Source organism: Heteronotia binoei, chromosome 2, assembly GCF_032191835.1.
Source record: "Heteronotia binoei isolate CCM8104 ecotype False Entrance Well chromosome 2, APGP_CSIRO_Hbin_v1, whole genome shotgun sequence".
NCBI classification, from domain to species: Eukaryota; Metazoa; Chordata; class Lepidosauria; order Squamata; family Gekkonidae; genus Heteronotia; species Heteronotia binoei.
In genome coordinates this window covers 40,228,973-40,248,742 of record NC_083224.1, presented here as the reverse complement: position 1 = coordinate 40,248,742, position 19,770 = coordinate 40,228,973, and the positions used below count along the sequence as shown (strand labels likewise).

General features: G+C 47.0%; 1 protein-coding gene across 3 annotated transcripts in view; it reads right to left on the bottom strand.

The window, feature by feature from the left end:
* Positions 1–6,728: 6,728 nt before the first annotated feature.
* Positions 6,729–19,770, bottom strand: part of PREX1 (phosphatidylinositol-3,4,5-trisphosphate dependent Rac exchange factor 1) — a 346,981-nt gene continuing 333,939 nt past the window's right edge. For all 3 annotated transcript variants that reach the window (XM_060230830.1, XM_060230833.1, XM_060230832.1), the window contains exons 36-40: positions 13,955–14,021; positions 12,127–12,305; positions 11,012–11,114; positions 9,810–9,877; positions 6,729–8,325 (exon numbers count right to left, since the gene is read on the bottom strand). In XM_060230830.1, the coding sequence (XP_060086813.1) occupies positions 8,283–8,325; positions 9,810–9,877; positions 11,012–11,114; positions 12,127–12,305; positions 13,955–14,021 (460 nt within the window). In that variant the 3' untranslated portion in view covers positions 6,729–8,282. The remainder of the gene's footprint in view (positions 8,326–9,809; positions 9,878–11,011; positions 11,115–12,126; positions 12,306–13,954; positions 14,022–19,770) is intronic.

The following is a 19,770-nucleotide window of genomic DNA, read 5'->3' as shown; positions in this document are numbered from 1 at the left end:
CACTGCCGTCTTCGAAGAAGCTGTACCAGATCGATGATGTCCTTCGCTCTCTGCAAAGGAAGAAATGCTCGATGCTGCTGTGTGTCCAATAGAGCCCCTATGAATTGGACTGTCTTTGAAGGAGTGAGATGGGACTTCTCCAGGTTGATCTGCAGCCCCAGGGTGCCGAGAAGACGCAGGGTGATAGCAATGTGTGTTGTTAGACTCTCCCTCGACTTCGCCACAAGAAGCCAGTCGTCGATGTATGGGAAGACGATGACTCCCTGCAGACGAAGATGGGCAGCCACCACACTCATCAGCTTCGTGAACACCCGAGGGGCAGTAGACAGTCCAAACGGCAGGGCCCTGAATTGGAAGTGCCGAGCACCCACTGCAAACCTTAGGAAACGCCTGAACGCAGGATGAATGCTGACATGAAAATAGGCATCCTTGAGATCCAGGGTCGCCATCCAGTCCCCTTGATTGATGAGGGGCAGGATTGTTTGCAGCGTGGCCATTCTGAACTTCTGGTACCGAATAAATTTGTTCAGACTCCGAAGGTCCATGATAGGCCTCAGGCCCCCGTCCCGTTTGGGGACCAGGAAGTAGCGGGAGTAAAAGCCTCCTGTCCTGGCCTCCAATGGAACTTCCTCTATGGCTTGTTTCTGTAGGAGGTTGTTCACCTCCGCCAGCAGAGGTGGGGAAGGGGGAGTGGTAACTACCACGGACTGGTCTGGGGTCTGAACAAATTCTATTATGTAGCCCTCTTTCACGATGGACAGAGCCCACCTGTCTGTGGAGATCAACTCCCAGGCAGGCAGGAAAGGGCGTAGACGGATGGAGGAGTCGACAGTGGGAGCGATGACGCGTGCCAGCGGGAAGTCAAACCCCCTGCTTCTGTGGCCGGGCCCCCTTAGACTTATTGGAAGGCTGGCCCCCGTAACGGTTTCTGCCGTTACCGGAGTAGGATGGTCGTTCGGGCTGTTGAGAACGAGGACGCCACTGCTCCGGGGAGAACTTTTGGTACGGTTTTTTGGACCAGGGTTTGGACCATTGCTTGGATTTAGGGGACTTGGAGGACGACTGGACACCCAAGTTCCTAGACGTCTTGACACTCTTGTCAAACTCTTGCAGCGCCGTGTCAGTTGTGGTGCTGAAAAGTCCATCACCCTCAAAGGGTAAGTCTTCAATAAAGGTCTTGGTGTCCTGGTGTAATGCCGTTGACCTGAGCCAGGAGTGCCGGCGGATGCAAACTGCAGAAGTAATAGCCTTGGCTGAAGCCTCAACCATATGTTTCGCCGCGGCCAGCTGCTGTCTGGCCACAACGAGGCCTTCCTTCTGCAATTTCATTGCCGCCGTCTTCTTGTCCTCGCTTAAAGAAGAGAGGAAGGGGGAGAGCTGTTCCCACACTGCATACTGATATCTGGCCATGCATGCAGCGTAGTTGGCCACCTTAATGCCGAGTGCCCCCGCTGAATAGACCTTGCGGCCCATTACGTCAATCTTCCTGCCCTCCTTGTCCTGCGGGGAAGAATGCACCTTCCTAGCCTTCGATGAGGATGAGACCACCACCGAGTTCGGACGCGGGTGGGTAAATAAGAATTCGGCCCCTGCCTCCTGGACCCTGTACATATGGTCCAGCCGTTTGGAAGAGACCGGTGTCGAAGAAGGCTTCTTCCAAGGTTCCTTGATGGCCTGAAGGATCACCTTGGTGACCGGCAGGGCCACTGCAGTGGACGTGTTCCGTTGCATGATGTCAAACACGTTGTCATCCACTACAGGCTCCGGCTGAGTCACAGGCAGTTTGAGGGTAGCAGCAATTCGCCTCACGAGGTCTCCGTAAGACTTAAGATCCTCCGACGGCGAAATCGGGAGATCTTCCGCCGTTTGGGGACCCGGTGAGGGTTCCAACTCCGGCTCTTCAGTTTCCGACTCCGATGAAGAGGAGTCTCGCTGGGTAGAGTGCTCCGAGAGCATCGGGGTCGATTCTCGAGGTGGAAGCTGAGTCAGCGGTGGTCTTAGCGGGGTCTCGATCGGAACCAGCTGACGGTCTGGGGGAACCGAAACCGATGCCGACGCCTTCCGGGATCGATGCGAAACCCTCGACATCGAAGAAAACTCCGACGCTTGCTCCCAGTCTGGATACTCGTCGGGGTACCAACGAACGGATTCATATCTGGAGTAGGGAGGCTGCCACCTGCGCTGTTCCCATGGTGGTATCGGGAAGCGCTGGAGAACGGGAAATCGCTCTCGCCTCTGTCGGGGCTTGAACGGCGGGTCTATGACCGGTGCCGAAGCATCCACCTCCGACGCCGAATCACTGATCGACCGCCGACGGGAGCCGGAAGATGAGGACCGTTGTGTGAGGTCGATCTCAGGCTCGTGCTCCGACGCCGACAGCCGACGGACTGATGGACTCCGAATCGGAGAGACCCGCGCTGACTTTGACGGTTTTGTCGAAGTCGATGCATCGCCCGACGGGGAAGGAGTGCGGGGTCGCTTGCGCTTCTCCTTCGACTTCGCCTTCTTAGGAGCTCGGGTCCCCGAGTCCTCTCGGCGTTTCTCAGCGGGCGTACTCGAGCCCTCGTGGGAACGGTTTGTAGCGCCACGCTCCTCCGGCAGATCTAAAGTCAATATCGGAGCGGCATCGGCCGATGCGAGCTCCTGTGCCGGGGTGTCGGTCGACTTCGGTGCCGATGACTCCATCGGTCGATGAGGCCGAAGCGCCGATTCAGTCAGTGCTGCCGATAATCGAGCCGCGCGGTTCTTTCTAGTCTGTTTAGAGGAAGAATCGCACTGCTACAGGACCAACCCTAAATCAGACTTTTCCCTGCAGCCGCTGTGGCCGGACCTGCCTGTCCCACATTGGTCTTGTCAGCCACCAGCGAGCCTGCAGCAAACGTGGACTACTGCACCCTTCTTAAATCTTCGTTCGCGAAGCCAAGCCGAGAGAGAGAGAGAGAACCGAAGGCAATGCGGACACGACTCTACCCTGTGCGTTTCTCCAAGGCACAGCAGGCAAAGGGAATGGCCGTCCGGAGGGGCGATCTTCTTGCCGCAAGCACGACAGCGCTTGAAAAACCCCCAGCGACTTTCCATAAGCAGCCGCCCGAGAAAAAACTCTCAGCTAAAAAACGACTGAGAGAAAAAATGGGGGAAAGCGAAAGCGGAGCGCCCCAAGGGGCAGGCCGCCAGACAAACGGAAAAAAACGCTTTTTTTTTTTTTTTTTACTAAACACTATCTAACTATCTAACTATACACTATGACTAACTAAGGAACTATTTACACAGCGAAACGGGCAAAAAACGAGAGAAGAAAAATCTCACCGACCGGGAAAGCAGAAAGTGAACCTCTCTAGCGCGGCGGTCAGAAAGGAACTGGCGGGATTGTCGCGCGGGCGCTGGTGGGCATGCGCAGTGGGTCGCGTGCGCATGCTCACTGGCGCCGAGCGCGAAAAAATCCCGGGCTTTTTCAGTTACCGATTCGGGGATCGGCGCAGGCGCACTATCCCATGAGTGTGAAGCACAGAGACCACGAAGAAGATCAAAAGCATTGCTTAGACCAGGGATGTCAAACATGTGGCCCAGGGGCCAAATCAGGTCCCCAAGCAACTGGCTGTCATCAGTTTCCTTCCTCTTCTCGCTTGCTTCCTTCTGCATCACAGCTTCCTTTGCCAGGCTTGCTCAATTACACAGAAGCTACAGAGCAAAGCTTCTATTTTTTCCATTGGCTGAGACTCCTCCCTTGGAGAGGAAGGGGGAGAGGCAGAGTTTGCTTTGCCAGGCTCTCTCAAATGCACAGCAGAGCTACTGAGCCAAGTCACTTCTCCTTCTATTGACTGAGACTTCTTTCCATCCTGGTCCCCTGGGGAAAGAAGGAAAGAGTCAGAGCTCCCTTGACCAGTTCCCTGGATTGCAGGTGAAAGATACAAAGAAAGTACCTGTAAGACCAAAGAATGCTAATGTTTTAAGCATTTTATTTTCAAAATATTTGTGTTTATGTCCTTTGTAAAGTTTATATCTTTGCTACCAGGCATTACATTTTATGAAGCACATTGCCTGGCCCGACAGGGTCTCATTTATGTTAGACCCAGCCCTCATAACACCTCTGGCTTAGACTTTCAGCTGGAATAATGAATATGTATTAATGTAGGGGGAGGAGAACTTTCTGATCTGTACATGTTTGTTTATGTTCAGTCTACTGTGGGAGCAGGGCCGGATTAAGGCCAACTGATGCCCTAAACAGAGGATCTCAGTCCTTCCATTGCTTAACTGACAAGACGATAAGTACTGAAGGTGAAATGACATTAAAAATCAGTTTGCTTCCAGGCCATCCCTCCAGAACCCACAACTATATTAAAGATAAACATACATATATATATATATATATATATATATATATATATATATATATATATATATATATATATATATATATATATATATATCAGAAAGCAATATAAGCAAAAAAAACCCACCCTTCTGTGATGCCCCCCTTCCCTTGGTGCCCTAGCATGTGCTTATTTTGCTTAATGGTTAAGCCAGGGCTGTGTGGGAGTAGAGAAGCAGATTTCCCAGTCACCTACATCGTATCATATGGAACTTCATCTTTTGTGGGAAGAGAATGAATGTCAGAATGTCATGGTTGGCATGAATCCCAAATTTGATTATTTGTCAGTGGAATTAATTGGGTTAGACATCAACATATGCATTAATTTACTTTGTCAGGTAATAAATAAGAATTTGGAATCCATACCATTACAGCTAGGGAATATATTTATCTTTACAAAGTCAATTTTTTTCCTCACAAGAGTCACCAAGGACCATGAAGTATGGAAAAGACTTCATAATAACCAAGTACAATGCATCAGAAATGCCATTATGCCAAGGTTTATGTGTTTTATTTTTTAAAAAATTGTATCAAGTGAATTTTTTTCTAAAATTGGACTTATTATACTATCCAGTGTGGTGTAGAGTATCAGACTAGGATCTGGGAGACCCAGATTCAAATACCCCGCTCTGACATGGAAGCTCGCTGAGTAACCTTGGGCCAGTCACACTCTCAGCTTGAACTACATCACAGGGTTGTTGTTAAGACAGAATGTAAAAGGGGAGAATGTCATAAACCAGTTTTGGTCCCCACTGGGGAGGAAGTCTGGTTATAAATGAAGTAAGTTAAAACAATGTCGGCAGAAACACTGGATGGATTGAAAGTCCTGCCTTTTTCAGCAGGTCTTTGAATTAGAGCAATAAAACATGGTGTGTGTGGGGAGGGGGGGAGTAGCACCACCAGAATTTTGAATGATATAGATCTGATGGTATTTTATAGATCCCTATAGTATTTTATTGACTCTGTTTTTAACTGAATATTTATTGCACTTCATTATTGATTTTATTGTACAATATCATAAAACATCTTAATAGGGGTCTCAAGGTGACTTACAGCACTTAAAACAGATCATCTTTTAGTTGAAAGGAGGCATGTACTGAAACTAACTGGCAGTGGGACAGCTAGATTTGAGATTTTCGGGGTATATGCTTTTGAGTGTTAATGTTCCCTTTGTCAGGCACAGGTATCTGACAAAAGGAGCTTTGTCACCCTCTAAAGCTCACACCCTGGAAATCTTGTTGGTCTCCAAGGTGCTACTGAACTCAAATCTAGTTGTTCTACTGCAGACCAATACAGCTGTCCTCTGAAATCATCTGGCAGTGCAGTCCTGACCAATGTAAATACTCTTTTGAGTCCATTAGAAGGGTCTACTTAGGACCACACTGTGAAGCATATATGGACACTATGCTGCAGCCTAGATCATGCATAAATTAGAAGAGGTGTCTGCGGAAGGATGTCTCTAGAAGATGAAGGGCCAACAGTTGTTGAAAAGAGATGCAAGGGAAGGTCATCCTTGAACACCCAATGCCCTGTCTGAGACTCAGTGCACTCAAGAACGGTAATGTTGCCCCAAGTTGGAAGTGTGTTGCTGCTGCTGGGTTCCTTTGGAGCTACAAGAAGTGCTTTGCTGTCTTGTGCACACAGTATAAGTGCATAGCATTCGTGTCTGGGGCATGCTGTGCAGTCAGCGCTCCAGCCATCTCTGCATTCAGTCAGGGGGATAACATTACAGACCACTGTGGGACACAGAGTGTTGGACTGGATGGACCACTGGCCTGATCCAACATGGCTTCTCTTATGTTCTTATGTAGGCTCCTGGACCACTGAGTCATATGAATCTGTTTCTGAGACATATGAATGAAACTGCTGGTCCAGAGGGTGCTAATAGCCCTCCTGAAGGCGACCATAGTTCTCTCATTCAGATCATGCTTTCTTCCATCTCAGACAGGCTGTACAACCATACTCAAAGACAGTTGGCACAGCTGTTATACCAGCTGTTACATTTGCAGTACCTTCAGACTATTGGAAGAATAATTTCTTGGCCAGCAGGTTCCATGCTTAGGAACAGTCTTGTGGATCTGCTTGGCTGGAGAGAAAGATAAAACTGCCTCATTTTGTCAGCTGAGCCATTCTTTTGGGAGAGGAGATTGGGGGGAAGAGTCTGCGTTCTGTTCACAGAGCAGTAGGATACACACCAAAGAGATGATCCAAAGCCAGTATCTTAAACACTTGCGTATGGTTGAGGATTCCCTCTTCCACTCTCCCTTCTCTGTTGTTTAATTAAAAAGAAATGCCTTTCACAGCCAAAGTAGGAACAGATGGGTTTTTTTTAATACAACACAAAAGATGAAGGACTGGATTGTTAAGAAACATTGGAGTTTATTAAATGCCCTATTTTAGCCAAAATCAAAATACCCCTCCTTTCCATGTAGTAGATACAGAAGTCATCCAAAAGAGCTTCTTTCTATACATGCCCAATAACAAACATTTTAGAGAAGACTATGGCTTTAGTCTAGCATGACATAGAAGAGTGTTAGTTTGCTTTTTATACCCATTTACCTTTTTTTTTGTATTTCGATCAACATGGATTCAAACACTTAAGGCACTCACTCCAAAACAAATGTTATTTCTGGCCTGAGGTTGCTGATATTTTTCATTACATTGCAGCCAGTAATTTGGAAACAAATTACCGCGCTAATGATAATACTGATAAAACAGAAAACATTTCTAAAACAAGGTGGGGGGGCAGAGAGGGAGAATAATAACGTACATTATATACACAACCATGTTTCTCTTTTAACTTACAATCCGATGAAATCTATTTTTGTTTTAAAAAAACAACAACAACACATATTAAAGACTACTTAAATACTGAAAGGTTTTAAATAACGTAAAATTATTTTCAGTGAGCTGCGAACTGCTCCAGACTTCCCAGCATATTGGCCCCATTTGAAACAAATACTTTTCTTTTTTTTATTTAAATCTTGTATATATAACAACATGTTTCCAAAACAGATATTCCACTCCACATAAATAAGTATAGTTTCTCTGTTCCTTGTTTTAAAAACCCTCATCTGCTCAAATCATTTAAGTATAGAACTGCATATGCCACCCTTTTGTAATGTCTTTTCCTTTACCAAAAAAAAAAAAAAAATCCTTCATTGCTATCTTCTGTGTAAAATATTACTGTATTTCCAGAATACATCATGGACCATTAGTAAAAAGTGTTAATCTGCAAACCCTGAACTTTACAGTAAAAGTTTAAAGGAAATTCTTGGTAAGGATGTCCAATGGAATGTACACTCTGCAGAGTAGAGTTTGGTTGGTATTGGGCCGAAGTGGAAAATACCTCTAGAAGAAATCCTTTGAACAAACCAGAGATGTGTGCTATTTGTGATTCCAAAAGTGCAAGATGGTATATACTTGTAAGACTCAAAGTTACCGGTCAATGACTGTGCTGGAAATTGGGCAAAAGCCCCAAGCACCAGTTGATAGGTAGAGGTGCTTCACCTTGCTTTTTGCCCACCCATACTTCAAAGTCACAACGGTCAGTCAGCAGCACAGCCAAATCCATCCACTGCTGTTTCTACCATATCCTCCTCTTCTTCCCTTCCAGCATCAGCAGAAGGCAATCCCTCGGTCCAAACTCCAGGGTTGTTGTTTTTTTCCCCAGAACTCCTGCAGCAGTCCACAAGAAAGGGCAACCATGCATCCCCATGCAAGGAATGAGCGGAAAGGCAGTTTTGTCAGTGCATTGGACCGCCCAGAAGCACAGAGCCTAGTACCGTCCTCTGTTTGGACTCAGCACCATTGGCAGAAGACAGGATCAGCGCTCAGGCAGCATCATGCTCTGCTGAACACTTCCGAGATCCCAGGACAAGGCGTTTCCTCCTCCTTCTCCTCCTCCTCCTTTTTATAAGTCTCCGTCTGAAGGCGGTTGACACAGCTTGTAAATTCTGCAGAAGTGTAAGATAAAAAGTTGCTGTTATGAAAGGAATGTTAATAGACTACATAGCAAAGAAGGCTTCAAACGCTTTCAAATGATCTTTCTTAAGAGGTGGTCTTCAGAAAGTTTTTCACTAGATTTATTTTTACCTAACAACTTCTCTCAAGGTCACAACAGGCATGATGAACACCAGATCTAATTATTTTAAAAACTGGAAATTGCAGGTCCAGGTTGTGGTGGTAAAAACATGGCAGAAAAGGGGTGTTTAATGCATTCCACCCCAATCCCAGGGAGCATAGAGTACTGGTAAAGAGTGGCAGACTCTAGTCTGGAGAACTAGGTCTGATTTTCCCACTCCTCCTCCACATGAAGCTTGCCAGGTGATCTTAGGTCAGTCACAGTTCTCTAAGAATTCTCTCAGACCCGCCGACCTCACAAGCCTGTTGTGGGGAGAGGGAGGGAAGGCAACTGGAAGAAGAGGAAGAGGAGGAAGAAGAGGATGAAGAAGAAGACTGCAGATTTATACCCTGCCCTTCTCTCTGAAACAGAGACTCAGAGAGGCTTACAATCTCCTATATATTCTCACCCCACAACAGACACTCTGTGAGGTGGGTGGGGCTGAGAGGGCTCTCACAGCAGCTGCCCTTTCAAGGACAACTCCTGCAATAGCTATGGCTAACCAAGGCCATTCTAGCAGCTGCAAGTGGAGGAGTGGGGAATCAAACCCGGTTCTCGCAGAAAAGAGTGCATGCACTTAACCACTACATCAAACTGGCTCTTTGATACGCTCTGATAAGCCGTTCCGATACTCCTTAACACAGAGAAAAGTGGGGTATAAAAACCAGCTCTTCTTCTTCTACCCATTTTCATGATTTCTATCCACCACCATGCAACTATGTGCAGATGTTATTGCTTCTTGTTAAGCTATCATACTAAATGCTCTTATCTTCCACAAATCTTATGTTATGTGAACATGTGAAGTTGCATAACATAACTCAGGATTCAAACAGAAACGATAAATTCATCTGGATTTGCTATTCCCATGAACATGGCAGGGCTCTCCGATAACAGCTGCATGCCCACATTACTGAGCAGTTATAAATCCATGACCCTTACTTGGTCATTAAAACCCACATCGACATAAATCATTTTAATGATCAGGCTATTCTAAACACTTCAAACAGCCCTCAGTCTTAGCTCATGAATGAGCTTCGCTTATCTGAAATGGCCACAATCACTTCTGAATCATACTTGTTTATCAGCATGTCAGTTCCACTCTCCTAAACTGACAACATCCTGACAACCATCTCTGATTTATTTTATACAATAATACAAGAGCCCTAAAATGGTTTATGAAGAGTGAAAGAGGGAAATCTTTTTAAAAATTCTGCTGCATTTTGTGAGCATAGCGCTGGCTGGATGTGTATGTGTTGCATCTTGATGTTTGTAGATTTGTCTCTGCAGCCCAAGTACGATCTGTACAAAGCCACCTACCGGGGTGCAGACTGTGGCATCTGATCCATCACTTTCAGATTTTTTGCAGAGATCTCTACTCTTGGTCCCTAAAGCAAACAGAAGAATATATGGTATTGACAGTACTGGTAAAACATCTAAGCCTTGCGGGAAAACACAAAAAGAGGAATACATGATTTTTATTTGAAAATCCATTAACTTCTGTTAGCAGCTTTGGACAGCACTAAGGTAGCACATTAGTCATCTGTGTTTACTTAACTTGAAAGAGTTCCCAGAGCACTTTACAGCAGCTACTGCCCAGCACCGTGAGATTCCCATAATGCAATGGGATGCAGACAGACAGAAGGTACAAGGTTGCGTGGCTAAGCATTCTGCCTGGTCTGCGTATTCCCTTCTCAGTGCTTACATATGAAGCTGAATGATGCTGAGTCAGACCACTGACTCTCTTAAGGTTAGCATTATCCTTTCTAGACTGGCTGTGCCTCTCTGGGGTCTGAGGGGTCTTTCACATCCCCTACTACTTCGTCCCTTCAACTAGAGATGCAGGGAATTAAATCCAGAACTCCCTACATACAAGGCTCTGTCACCGATCCCCCTAACAACAAAGCTTTTACAAAGAAATGCAGAGGGGCTTTGTACAATAATAAAACTGTCACCTGGCATATCTTTTCCCTGTTTGGCTTGTTGACCTTGAGCCAGTCACACATTCTCAGTCTAACTTGCCTGACAATGTTGTGAGGATGAAATGGTGGAAGGGGAGAATGTTGTACATTGCTTTGGCTCTCCATTTGAGGAAAAAGGTGAAGTATAAATGAAGTAGACATTTGGCAGGTCCATAAATATTTACAGTAATCACATTTTCCTAATTTTTTGGTGGGAGGACAGTGCAAAAATAATGTAATGGTCATTGATAGCCTGTCTGTAAAAGTCTTGCACTCTTATTACCTATTGTTCCTTAGCCATCATAGAGAACTGAGATATTGATAAACCACCTATGTTATAAAATCTTTCTTATAGCACCTAATATTTAGTTTTTAAAAATTATTTATATATGTTTTAATTCTTTTATAACTGTAATTTAAATTGTTTTTATCATGACTCACGGAGTGGGCGGCATATAAATCTAAAGTAAATAAAAAATAAATAAATAAATATTCATGAATGTACAATTTCTCATATATGTTGCCGCTGATAGGAGTCATAATCTGTTCCTTGATACTCACTTGTTTTCTCATTATGTCTGTCGCCTGCATAATACACTTGGGTAAGAGTCCATGACTTCGAGCTAATATGGCTGCCTGCTCCAACGAGACACTCAAGGTACTTCTAAGAATGCGATATAAAGATTTTTGTATTCAAAAACAGAATTATGTTTCATGTAAAATGACACATTTTTAGCAAAGCAAATTTGCAGGTCGCAACCCTCCTTCCTTTTCAGGAGAACAACTCTGCACACCTAGCTCTTGATATTTCAAAAGTTTTACTTACTTATTTGTTTAGAGAGAATTTCCATTCTATTTTAAAACATTCAAGGCATTACATGTGTAATAACACACCCATCAATTAAAAAGAACAATTAAAACAGCAAGAGAAACACAGCTACATGTTAAAATTATAAGAAACAGCAATATCTTAAAATAGCAGTCAAATAATAAATAATGACGCATTGAACATGACCTTGGCAAACCAATTAATTAATGCCATGTCCAAACCAGATACTACATCTGACTAGTGGAATCTCTATGTTCATAAAAATCCCATCTTAGCTTTCTGCTGTCTAGTTTTAAAGGACTTAAAATGTCTAAGTCTAAACAAGTTAAAAGAACATTGAGTTAAGGCAGGAGTGGCCAAACTGTGGATCGGTAGCCACATGTGACTCGCACACTTATTGTGTGGCTCTTGAAGCCCCCCACCCCGACGGCCAGCTTGGAGAAGGCATTTATTTTTTTAAATTACTTTGCCAAGCCAAGCCAGCCAGTAGCTTGGAGAATACATTTAAAGTTAGTTGCTTTCTTTCCACTCCACACACAGAAAACAACATCGCAGAAATGAAGGGGTTTATGGGGCAATCCTAAACAGGTTTGCACCCTCTCAGGTCGATTCAGTAGGGCTTACTTCTAGAAAAGTATTCCTTGGATTGCACTGTTAATCAGACTATCTCCATGATAATATGCAGATAATATTTTTGAATGGAAAAAAGGGCACTCAAGTTCCCCTGAGTGATGCGGCACAGGCCTCAGGAACATGCCTCATCTCAATGAAAAACTAGATGTGAACCACTCATGTTAAAAAAAAAGAGTTCCTCTCAGAGGAAGATGACCTTTGGAAATGCCCCCACCTCTGCATGCCAGTGCCACACATGACGACCTGGCAGGCTCCAAGACGGTAACAGAGCTCCGAAGATATGGGCAGCAGTCCGGCCCCTGAGACAGAACTGCTGGACTGGCTACCTTTGGAGGTGACGAAAGACTTCATCAGTCTGCAAAGTTCATCCATTGCATTGATGGGACGAATAAGCTACAAAGGAATGCAAGGAAAAAGACTGCATCAGTGAGTCATGTCCTCATCTCTTCTGTACTTACAGATTTGCCAGAAATTGTACTCGGTCTGATCCCTTACACCAACAACCCATTCACGAGAACCATTCCAAACACGCAAAGCTGGAATACAGATAATTTGCCTTGGGAGATTTGTGAATCAGCTGAGTTGACAGGCAGCTGAAAGGTCATTTCACACACACACACACTAACAAAACAAGGTTGGCCCCTGGCAGCACAACCAACAGAGAGCCACAGTCAATATATGCTCTTTGCAGAATGTGGCTGTACTATACGCAGCTTCACTTATGTAAATTATTTTTAGGCCTCCTTTAGCTTACTGGCTCTTGAGGCACCCCATGAAAAAATTCAGCTCAGGAGAATATAAACATGAAGTAATTTTAAAAATATATATATATATAAACAATAGCTATAAAACATAGCAACCCTGGAGGCAGCAACAGAAAGCCAATTAAAGAGGCATTATGTTAAAATGAACTATGACAACTCAGCACCATGAAAAAGAGTAAGAGATTAAAAGTGCTAAATACTTCTAAAGCACTAAAATAGATTGAAATTAAAATGTTTTCATGGGGCTGTCAGATTCAGTTTTTTAAAAAATTAATCTTACTTGTATGCCTCAAATATGTAACTTGTGGAGTGGTCCAGAGGCAGAACTAGTGAAAGAGACAGGCTTTGGGTACAAGGGCAGAAAAGGGGGGCAACATGGTACAGAGTATAGTCTATACTATTGCATATTATGTGTTGCTATATGTATGCTCAGGCCTCATTTTGGGCAGCAGCTCACAGGAATGGAGCTCCAGAACCTCTGAATTTTATTTACCCCTTTCTTTCTTACCGCCCCCCCCCCCCAAAAAAAACCTTACTTCTGAGCTCCATTGTTCAACCTCCCCAGTGAGAATTTTGCTGAATTTTGGCAAACTTTCTAATATTTTTCCCCACAAAAAAAGGGAAAATAACCCAAACATATAAAGCAGACAGATGGAAATCATCATGCCACTGTGGCCACATAGGAGAAAGTAATTTGAAAAGTATGATGGGAGCAAGGTTTTATTATGACAATTCTAATTCATGAAGCATTTTAAGGTAGATGCTGAGATGATACAATTTAGTACACCTTCTGGTGATGTCAGGGGTGTGCAGCATATGCAAATAAGTTGTGCTAATGAGCTCTGGCACCTCTTTTTCTACAAAATGACTCCTTTGTATGCTCCTACTAGGTAATTTATGCATTGTTTAATGTCTCATGTTTAAATGCTTATGCTCTGTTTCAACATTCTTTCTGCTCTGTATCAGATTTCTGCTTATTTTCATATTTCAGCAATCCAAATTTTATTGCACTGTTTATTGGATGTCTCAGCCGTTGTTGATCATACTGATTTACTGTGCATAATCTGTCTTGAGTTTCAATGAGAAAGGCGGATTATAAATAAATACATAAATAAAACAGAATAATCAAAGGCTCTCATATCGACAGTACAATTAGAGACTCTCATCAAAACACCATTTTGTCATTAGATTAATAAAATAAACAAGCATAAAAACTGCAGAAGTGACAACTTGCATTGTTTTCACTTTGCTGCGGATCAGAAAAAATGGTTTCTGTACCTGATCAATCTTCACAGCTGCAGTGTTAGAATCTGTAGGCAGGTTGGATCGCTCAAGGTAAAATGCCCTGAAACAAAACATTAAATAAACCACATAAGCTTGGGGCTGTCTAGTTTCGAGCTCTCCTTCCTCCAAAACAGCATGGATGAGAAGCCCTGTGGTCTATTATATTCATTTCCTTGACTCAAAGATTTCGGTTAATTTTATGAATTTTCATCAAAACCTGAGAGTTCTGTTCCTGATGTTTGCTGTTGTTTCCCCCCCCAAAATCTGGAAGTGTCCCCAGGCACAGTTTCTCCCACACAAAGTCTAAGTGAATGAAAAACGTGCTTGGTCTTGCACCTGGCCAAAAGACAGGTTGCTTACCTGTAACTGTAGATCTTCGAGTGGTCATCTGTGCATTCACATCCATGGGATAGAGCGCCTGTGCCGATCCCCGAATTGGTATCTGAAAAGCTCGGGATTTTTCCGCATGCTCACCGGCGCCAGCGCAGGGATCCCGCCAGTTCCTTCCTGACCGCTGGAAGCCCCTACTGGAGGGAGACCGTCAGCAGTGGGGAAGGAGGGCGGGTAGTGTGAATGCACAATGACCACTTGAAGATCTACAGTTACAGGTAAGCAACCTGTCTATCTTCTTCGTGGTCTCTATGCTTCACACCCATGGGAGATTAGCAAGCAAGACATACCTGGAGGCGGGAAGACGGTCAACCAGAAGAAACAGCTTGCAACATCGCCGTTCCCAACTGAGTCCTCTGCTGAGCATGCACATCCAGCGCGTAGTGCTTCATGAAGGCATGTGGAGAAGACCAGGTGGCAGCCTTGCAGACATCAGAAAGGGACACGCCTCTCAGGAACGCCACCGACGTGGCCATCGCTCTTGTGGAGTGTCCACGAACAGGTCCAGGTAACGGCTTCTTCGCCAACAAATAACAGAGTCTAATCGTCTCAGTGAGCCATTTTGAGAGCCTCTGAGACGAAATCCTGGAACCTATCTTGGGAGCAGCATATGAAACAAAAAGCTGCTTGTCCTTACGAAAAACCTTTGAACGTTTCAGAGCATTCGTCCAGAGCATTCAACCTACGTTCCTTGTCCGAGGAAGGGCTAGGATAAAAAGTGGGCAACCAAACTTCTAAATTGAGGTGGAACTGAGAGACCACCTTCGGAAGAAAACTAATGTCCGGAGCCAGGGAAACCCCAGCCTCTCTAAAAACAAGATAAGGGTAATCACACCGCATCGCCGTGAGCTCCCCAACACGACGTGCTGATGTGATGGCAACCAAAAATGCAGTCTTCCATGACAAGAGCTGCAAAGAGCACGTGGCCATCGTTTCAAAGGGGCGCCGAGTTAGTTTGTCCAGCACTAAAGTCAAGTCCCACAACTGAGGGGGCGATCTTGACGGTGGGTGCAGCCTAAACAACCCCTTCAAAAATCTTTTGGACTGAGGGTGTGTGAAAACAGAGTACCCCTCCACCGGATCATGGAAGGCAGATATTGCCGCCAAATAAACTTTAATGGAGGAGAAAACCAGGCCCACATCCACTAGTGACAGCAAAAAATCAAAAATTTTGGCCAATCCCACCCTGCTAAGTGAGACCGAAGGGTCAACTAAAAACTTAGTAAATTTCCGCCACTTCCTGTCATAGGAAGTGCGGGTGGACGGTTTTCTGCTGTTCATAAGAACTTGCTGGACCCTGTCAGAGAACCCTACTGTTTGATGAACCACGCTGTCAGCTTCAGATGGCACACGTTGTGATGGAATACATGCCCGCCCTGAGCCGACAGAAGGTCCGGTTCTGCCGGGAACTGGTAGAAGACCCCCCCTCGAGAGTTGGAGCAGGATCGAGAACCAGTTCTGGCGAGGCCACCAGGGAGTCACCAGGATGCAGCGTGGTCTTTCCCTTGCTATTTTGTTGACCACCTTCGTCAACAACGGCAGAGGTGGGAACATGTAGAGGAACCGGCCCTCCCAAGGAAGCAGGAGCCCGTCTCCCAGAGATGCTAGATCCGCTCCCCCTCTGGAACAGAACCTGGGGCATTTCTTGTTCTCGGCCGTGGCAAAGACATCCAGCTGTGGGTACCCCCAAAGCTGGAATGCAGGCTTCAGAAAATGCCACTGCAGTTCCCACTCGTGTGGGGAAGCCCCACCTCTGCTGAGGGAGTCTGCCTGAATGTTGAGGACCCCCGGAAGATGTGCCGCCTTCACGAAGATGTCGTACTGGAGACACTGCAACCAGAGATCCATCGCCAATGCGCAGAGCCGACGAGACACTGTCCCCCCCTGCCTGTTGATGTAGCACAGGGCAGTGGTATTGTCTGTAAGCAGCGCTACAGTCTTCCCCGCCACTAGAGGATGGAAAGAGCGTAGGGCAAAGTGAATCGCCAGTAGTTCCAGGTAGTTTATGTGGCACTGAGTCAGTTTTGACGGCCACTGGCCCCCCACATACAAGCCTTCCATGTGGGCCCCACAATCCCACAAGGAAGCATCTGTGGTGATAGCCACAGTGGGAGTTGGCAGATGGAAGGGAGCTCTCTGGCAGATGTTGTTCTCTGACTCCCACCACTGTAGCGTCTGAAGAGTCCCTGATGGGATGGTGAACCTCTTTCGAGGTGAGTCTCTGAGTGGACGAAACGGGCGAAGAAACCACAACTGTAGGCCTCTCATTCTCAGTTTCGCGAAAAGTAGCACGCTTGTCGTCGCTGCCATCAGCCCCAGCATCCGCTGAAGCTGCTGTGCTGTGCCCCACTTTTGCCTCTGAAGCAGTTGTACCAGACCCACAATGTCCTTTGCCCTCTGCGAAGGCAGGTATGCCCGATGCTGGTCCGTATCCAGCAAAGCCCCTATGAACTGCACTGTCCTTGAAGGAGTAAGATAGGATTTCTCCAAATTGACCTGCAACCCCAAGGTGTCGAGAAGATGTAGAGTGATGGCAATGTGCGTTGACAAACTTTCCCTCGACTTCGCCACAAGGAGCCAGTCGTCGATGTATGGAAAAATGACAACTCCCTGGAGACGGAGATGGGCAGCCATAACGCTCATCATCTTCATAAACACCCGAGGTGCAGTGGACAGGCCGAACGGAAGGGCTTTGAACTGGAAGTGCTGGGAACCCACTGCAAACCTGAGGAAACGCCTGAACGCCGGATGGATGCTGACATGGAAGTAGGCATCCTTGAGGTCCGGAGTCGCCATCCAGTCCCCTTGGTTGATGAGGGGCAGGATTGTTTGCAGCGTGGCCATTCTGAACTTCTGGTACAGAATGAATTTGTTCAGATTCCGAAGATCCATAATTGGTCTTAAGCCCCCGTCCCTCTTGGGGACCAGGAAGTAGCGAGAGTAAAAACCTCCCGTCCTGGCCTCCGCCAGAACTCTCCCTATGGCTTGTTTCTGTAGGAGGTTGTTCACCTCCGCTAGCAGAGGTGGGGAAGGGGGAGTGGTAATCACCACGGATTGGTTCGGAATCTGCACAAACTCTATTTTGTAGCCCTCTTCTATGATGGACAGAGCCCACCTGTCTGTAGAGATCAACTCCCAGGCAGGTAGGAAAGGGCAGAGGTGGATAGATGCTGAAGTGGGGGCGATGACGCGTGCCACAAGAAAGTCAAAGGCCCTGCTTTTGAGGGCGGGCACCCTTAGACTTGCCAGTGGCCTGAGAACCATAGCGGTTCCTGTTGTTGCCTGAGTACGATGGTCTGTCAGGCTGGGTGGAGCGAGGTCGCCATTGCTGTTCGGCCGAAAACTTTTGGTAAGGCTTTTTGGCCCACGGTTTGTGCCACTGCTTCGCCTTAGGAGCCCTGGAGGTGGCCTACACACCCAGGTTCCTGGAGGTCTTGAGGCTCTTATCGATTTCCTGCAGTGCACTGTCTGTGGTGGTGCTAAACAGGCCATCCCCTTCGAAGGGCAAGTCCTCGACAAAAGCCCTAGTGTCCTGCTGCAGGGCTGTTGATCGTAACCAGGAGTGCCGACGAATGCACACAGCGGATGTGATTGCCTTTGCTGACACATCCACCATGTGCTTTGCTGCAGCCAATTGCTGTTTGGCCACAGCAAAGCCTTCTTTCTGCAGCTTCCTGGCAGCAGCCTTTTTGTTCTCGCTCAGGGAAGAAAGGAGAGGGGTGAGTTGTTCCCATATGGAGTACTGGTATCTAGCCATGAAAGCTGCATAATTAGATACCTTTACTCCCAGGGCCCCTGCAGAATAAACTTTTCTCCCCATATTGTCCAGCTTCTTTCCCTCCTTGTCTGGTGGGGATGAGTGGACCTTTCGTGCCTTGGAGGAAGAAGAGACGACCACTGAGTTCGGTTTCGGATGGGTGAAAAGGAACTCAGCCCCTGTCTCCTGGACCCTGTACATATGGTCCAGCCTTCTGGATGACACTGGAGTTGAAGATGGTTTCTTCCAGGGCTCCTTCACTGCCTGCAGAATCACTTTGGTGACCGGCAAAGCGATTGCTGTGGATGTGTCCCTTTGCATAATGTCAAAGACATTATCATCCACGACGGGTTGTGGTTGCGTCACAGGCAGGGAGAGGGAGGTTGCCATCCTCTTCACCAGGTCGCCATAGGACTTCAGATCCTCTGATGGCGAAATAGGAAGATCTTCGGCCGTCTGGGAACCTGGCGAAGGCTCCAAAGCACCTTCCTGGGCGTCGGTACCGCTCTCCGAGTCCGATGAAGAAGACTCCCGGTGTACGGAGTGCTCAGAGAGGATCGGCATCGATTCCCGAATCGGTGAGCGGATCGACGTCAATGGTCGCCGATAAGTCTCAGCCGCTGGGGTGGTACGCCTCTCCAGAGGGATCAATACCGATGGCCTTCGGGAATGGTGCAACAACCTCGACATGCAGGATGCCTCTGACTGTTGATCCCACTCCGCAAACTCCCTCGGTGGATACCACTTTGTAAGGAGGGTAGGGATATGGGTAGGTGGGTGGCCACTGACGCTGCTCCCACGATGGTAAATGGGAAAGTGGGAAATGGCATGGTGCCATGGAGGGCTCTAGCTCCTGTCTGCCTCTGGGCTCCATCGGGGGAGACAGGTCCATCGGTGCCGAAGCCTCCACTTCCGAGATCGAACCGCTCCCGCTGCGACGCCGCGACCGGGATGACGAGGATTGCTGGGTGAGGTCGATTTCCTGCTCAGACATTGAGAGACGGGGCTGTTGAGTACTGCCTCTCGATGCCGATGAGCTGTGGCATGGGGACGCCAAGATCTTCCTCAGCGGAGCAGAGGTCATCGGTGCCAAAGCGTCATGAGAAGGTGATGGAGTGCGGGGCCTCTTCCGCTTCTCCTTGGACTTGGCCTTCTTCGAAGCGGATGCTCGGATCCCTGAGTCATCCCGACGCTTCTTGGCGGGCGTGTCCACTGATCCCTCATGGGATCGTTTTGTGGAGGAGCCTCGCTCTATCGGCATTTCGGTCACAATCGAGGTCACATCAGCCGATGTGACCGTCGGGGCCAGGGTGTCTGCCATGATCGATGCCGATGGGCCCGATGCCGATCTCTGAGGGTGGAGTGCCGACTCAGTCAAAGCCACCGAAAGCCGCGCCGCCCGGTTCTTCCGCGTTTGCTTGGAGAAGTGGAGACAGTGTGGGCAGGACTCCACACTGTGTGCTTCACCCAAGCAGAGAAGACACAGGGAATGGCCGTCTGGGGGGGGGGGGGGCAATCTTCTTCCCACAAGAGCAGCAGCATTTGAAAACCCCCCAACGTCTTTCCATAGACGCCAATCGCCAAAAAACCCACTCAGAGTCCTCTGAGGGGAAAAAAACTTTTGGGGGAAAACAAATGGGGGGAAAGGTCCCAAAGGGTAGTC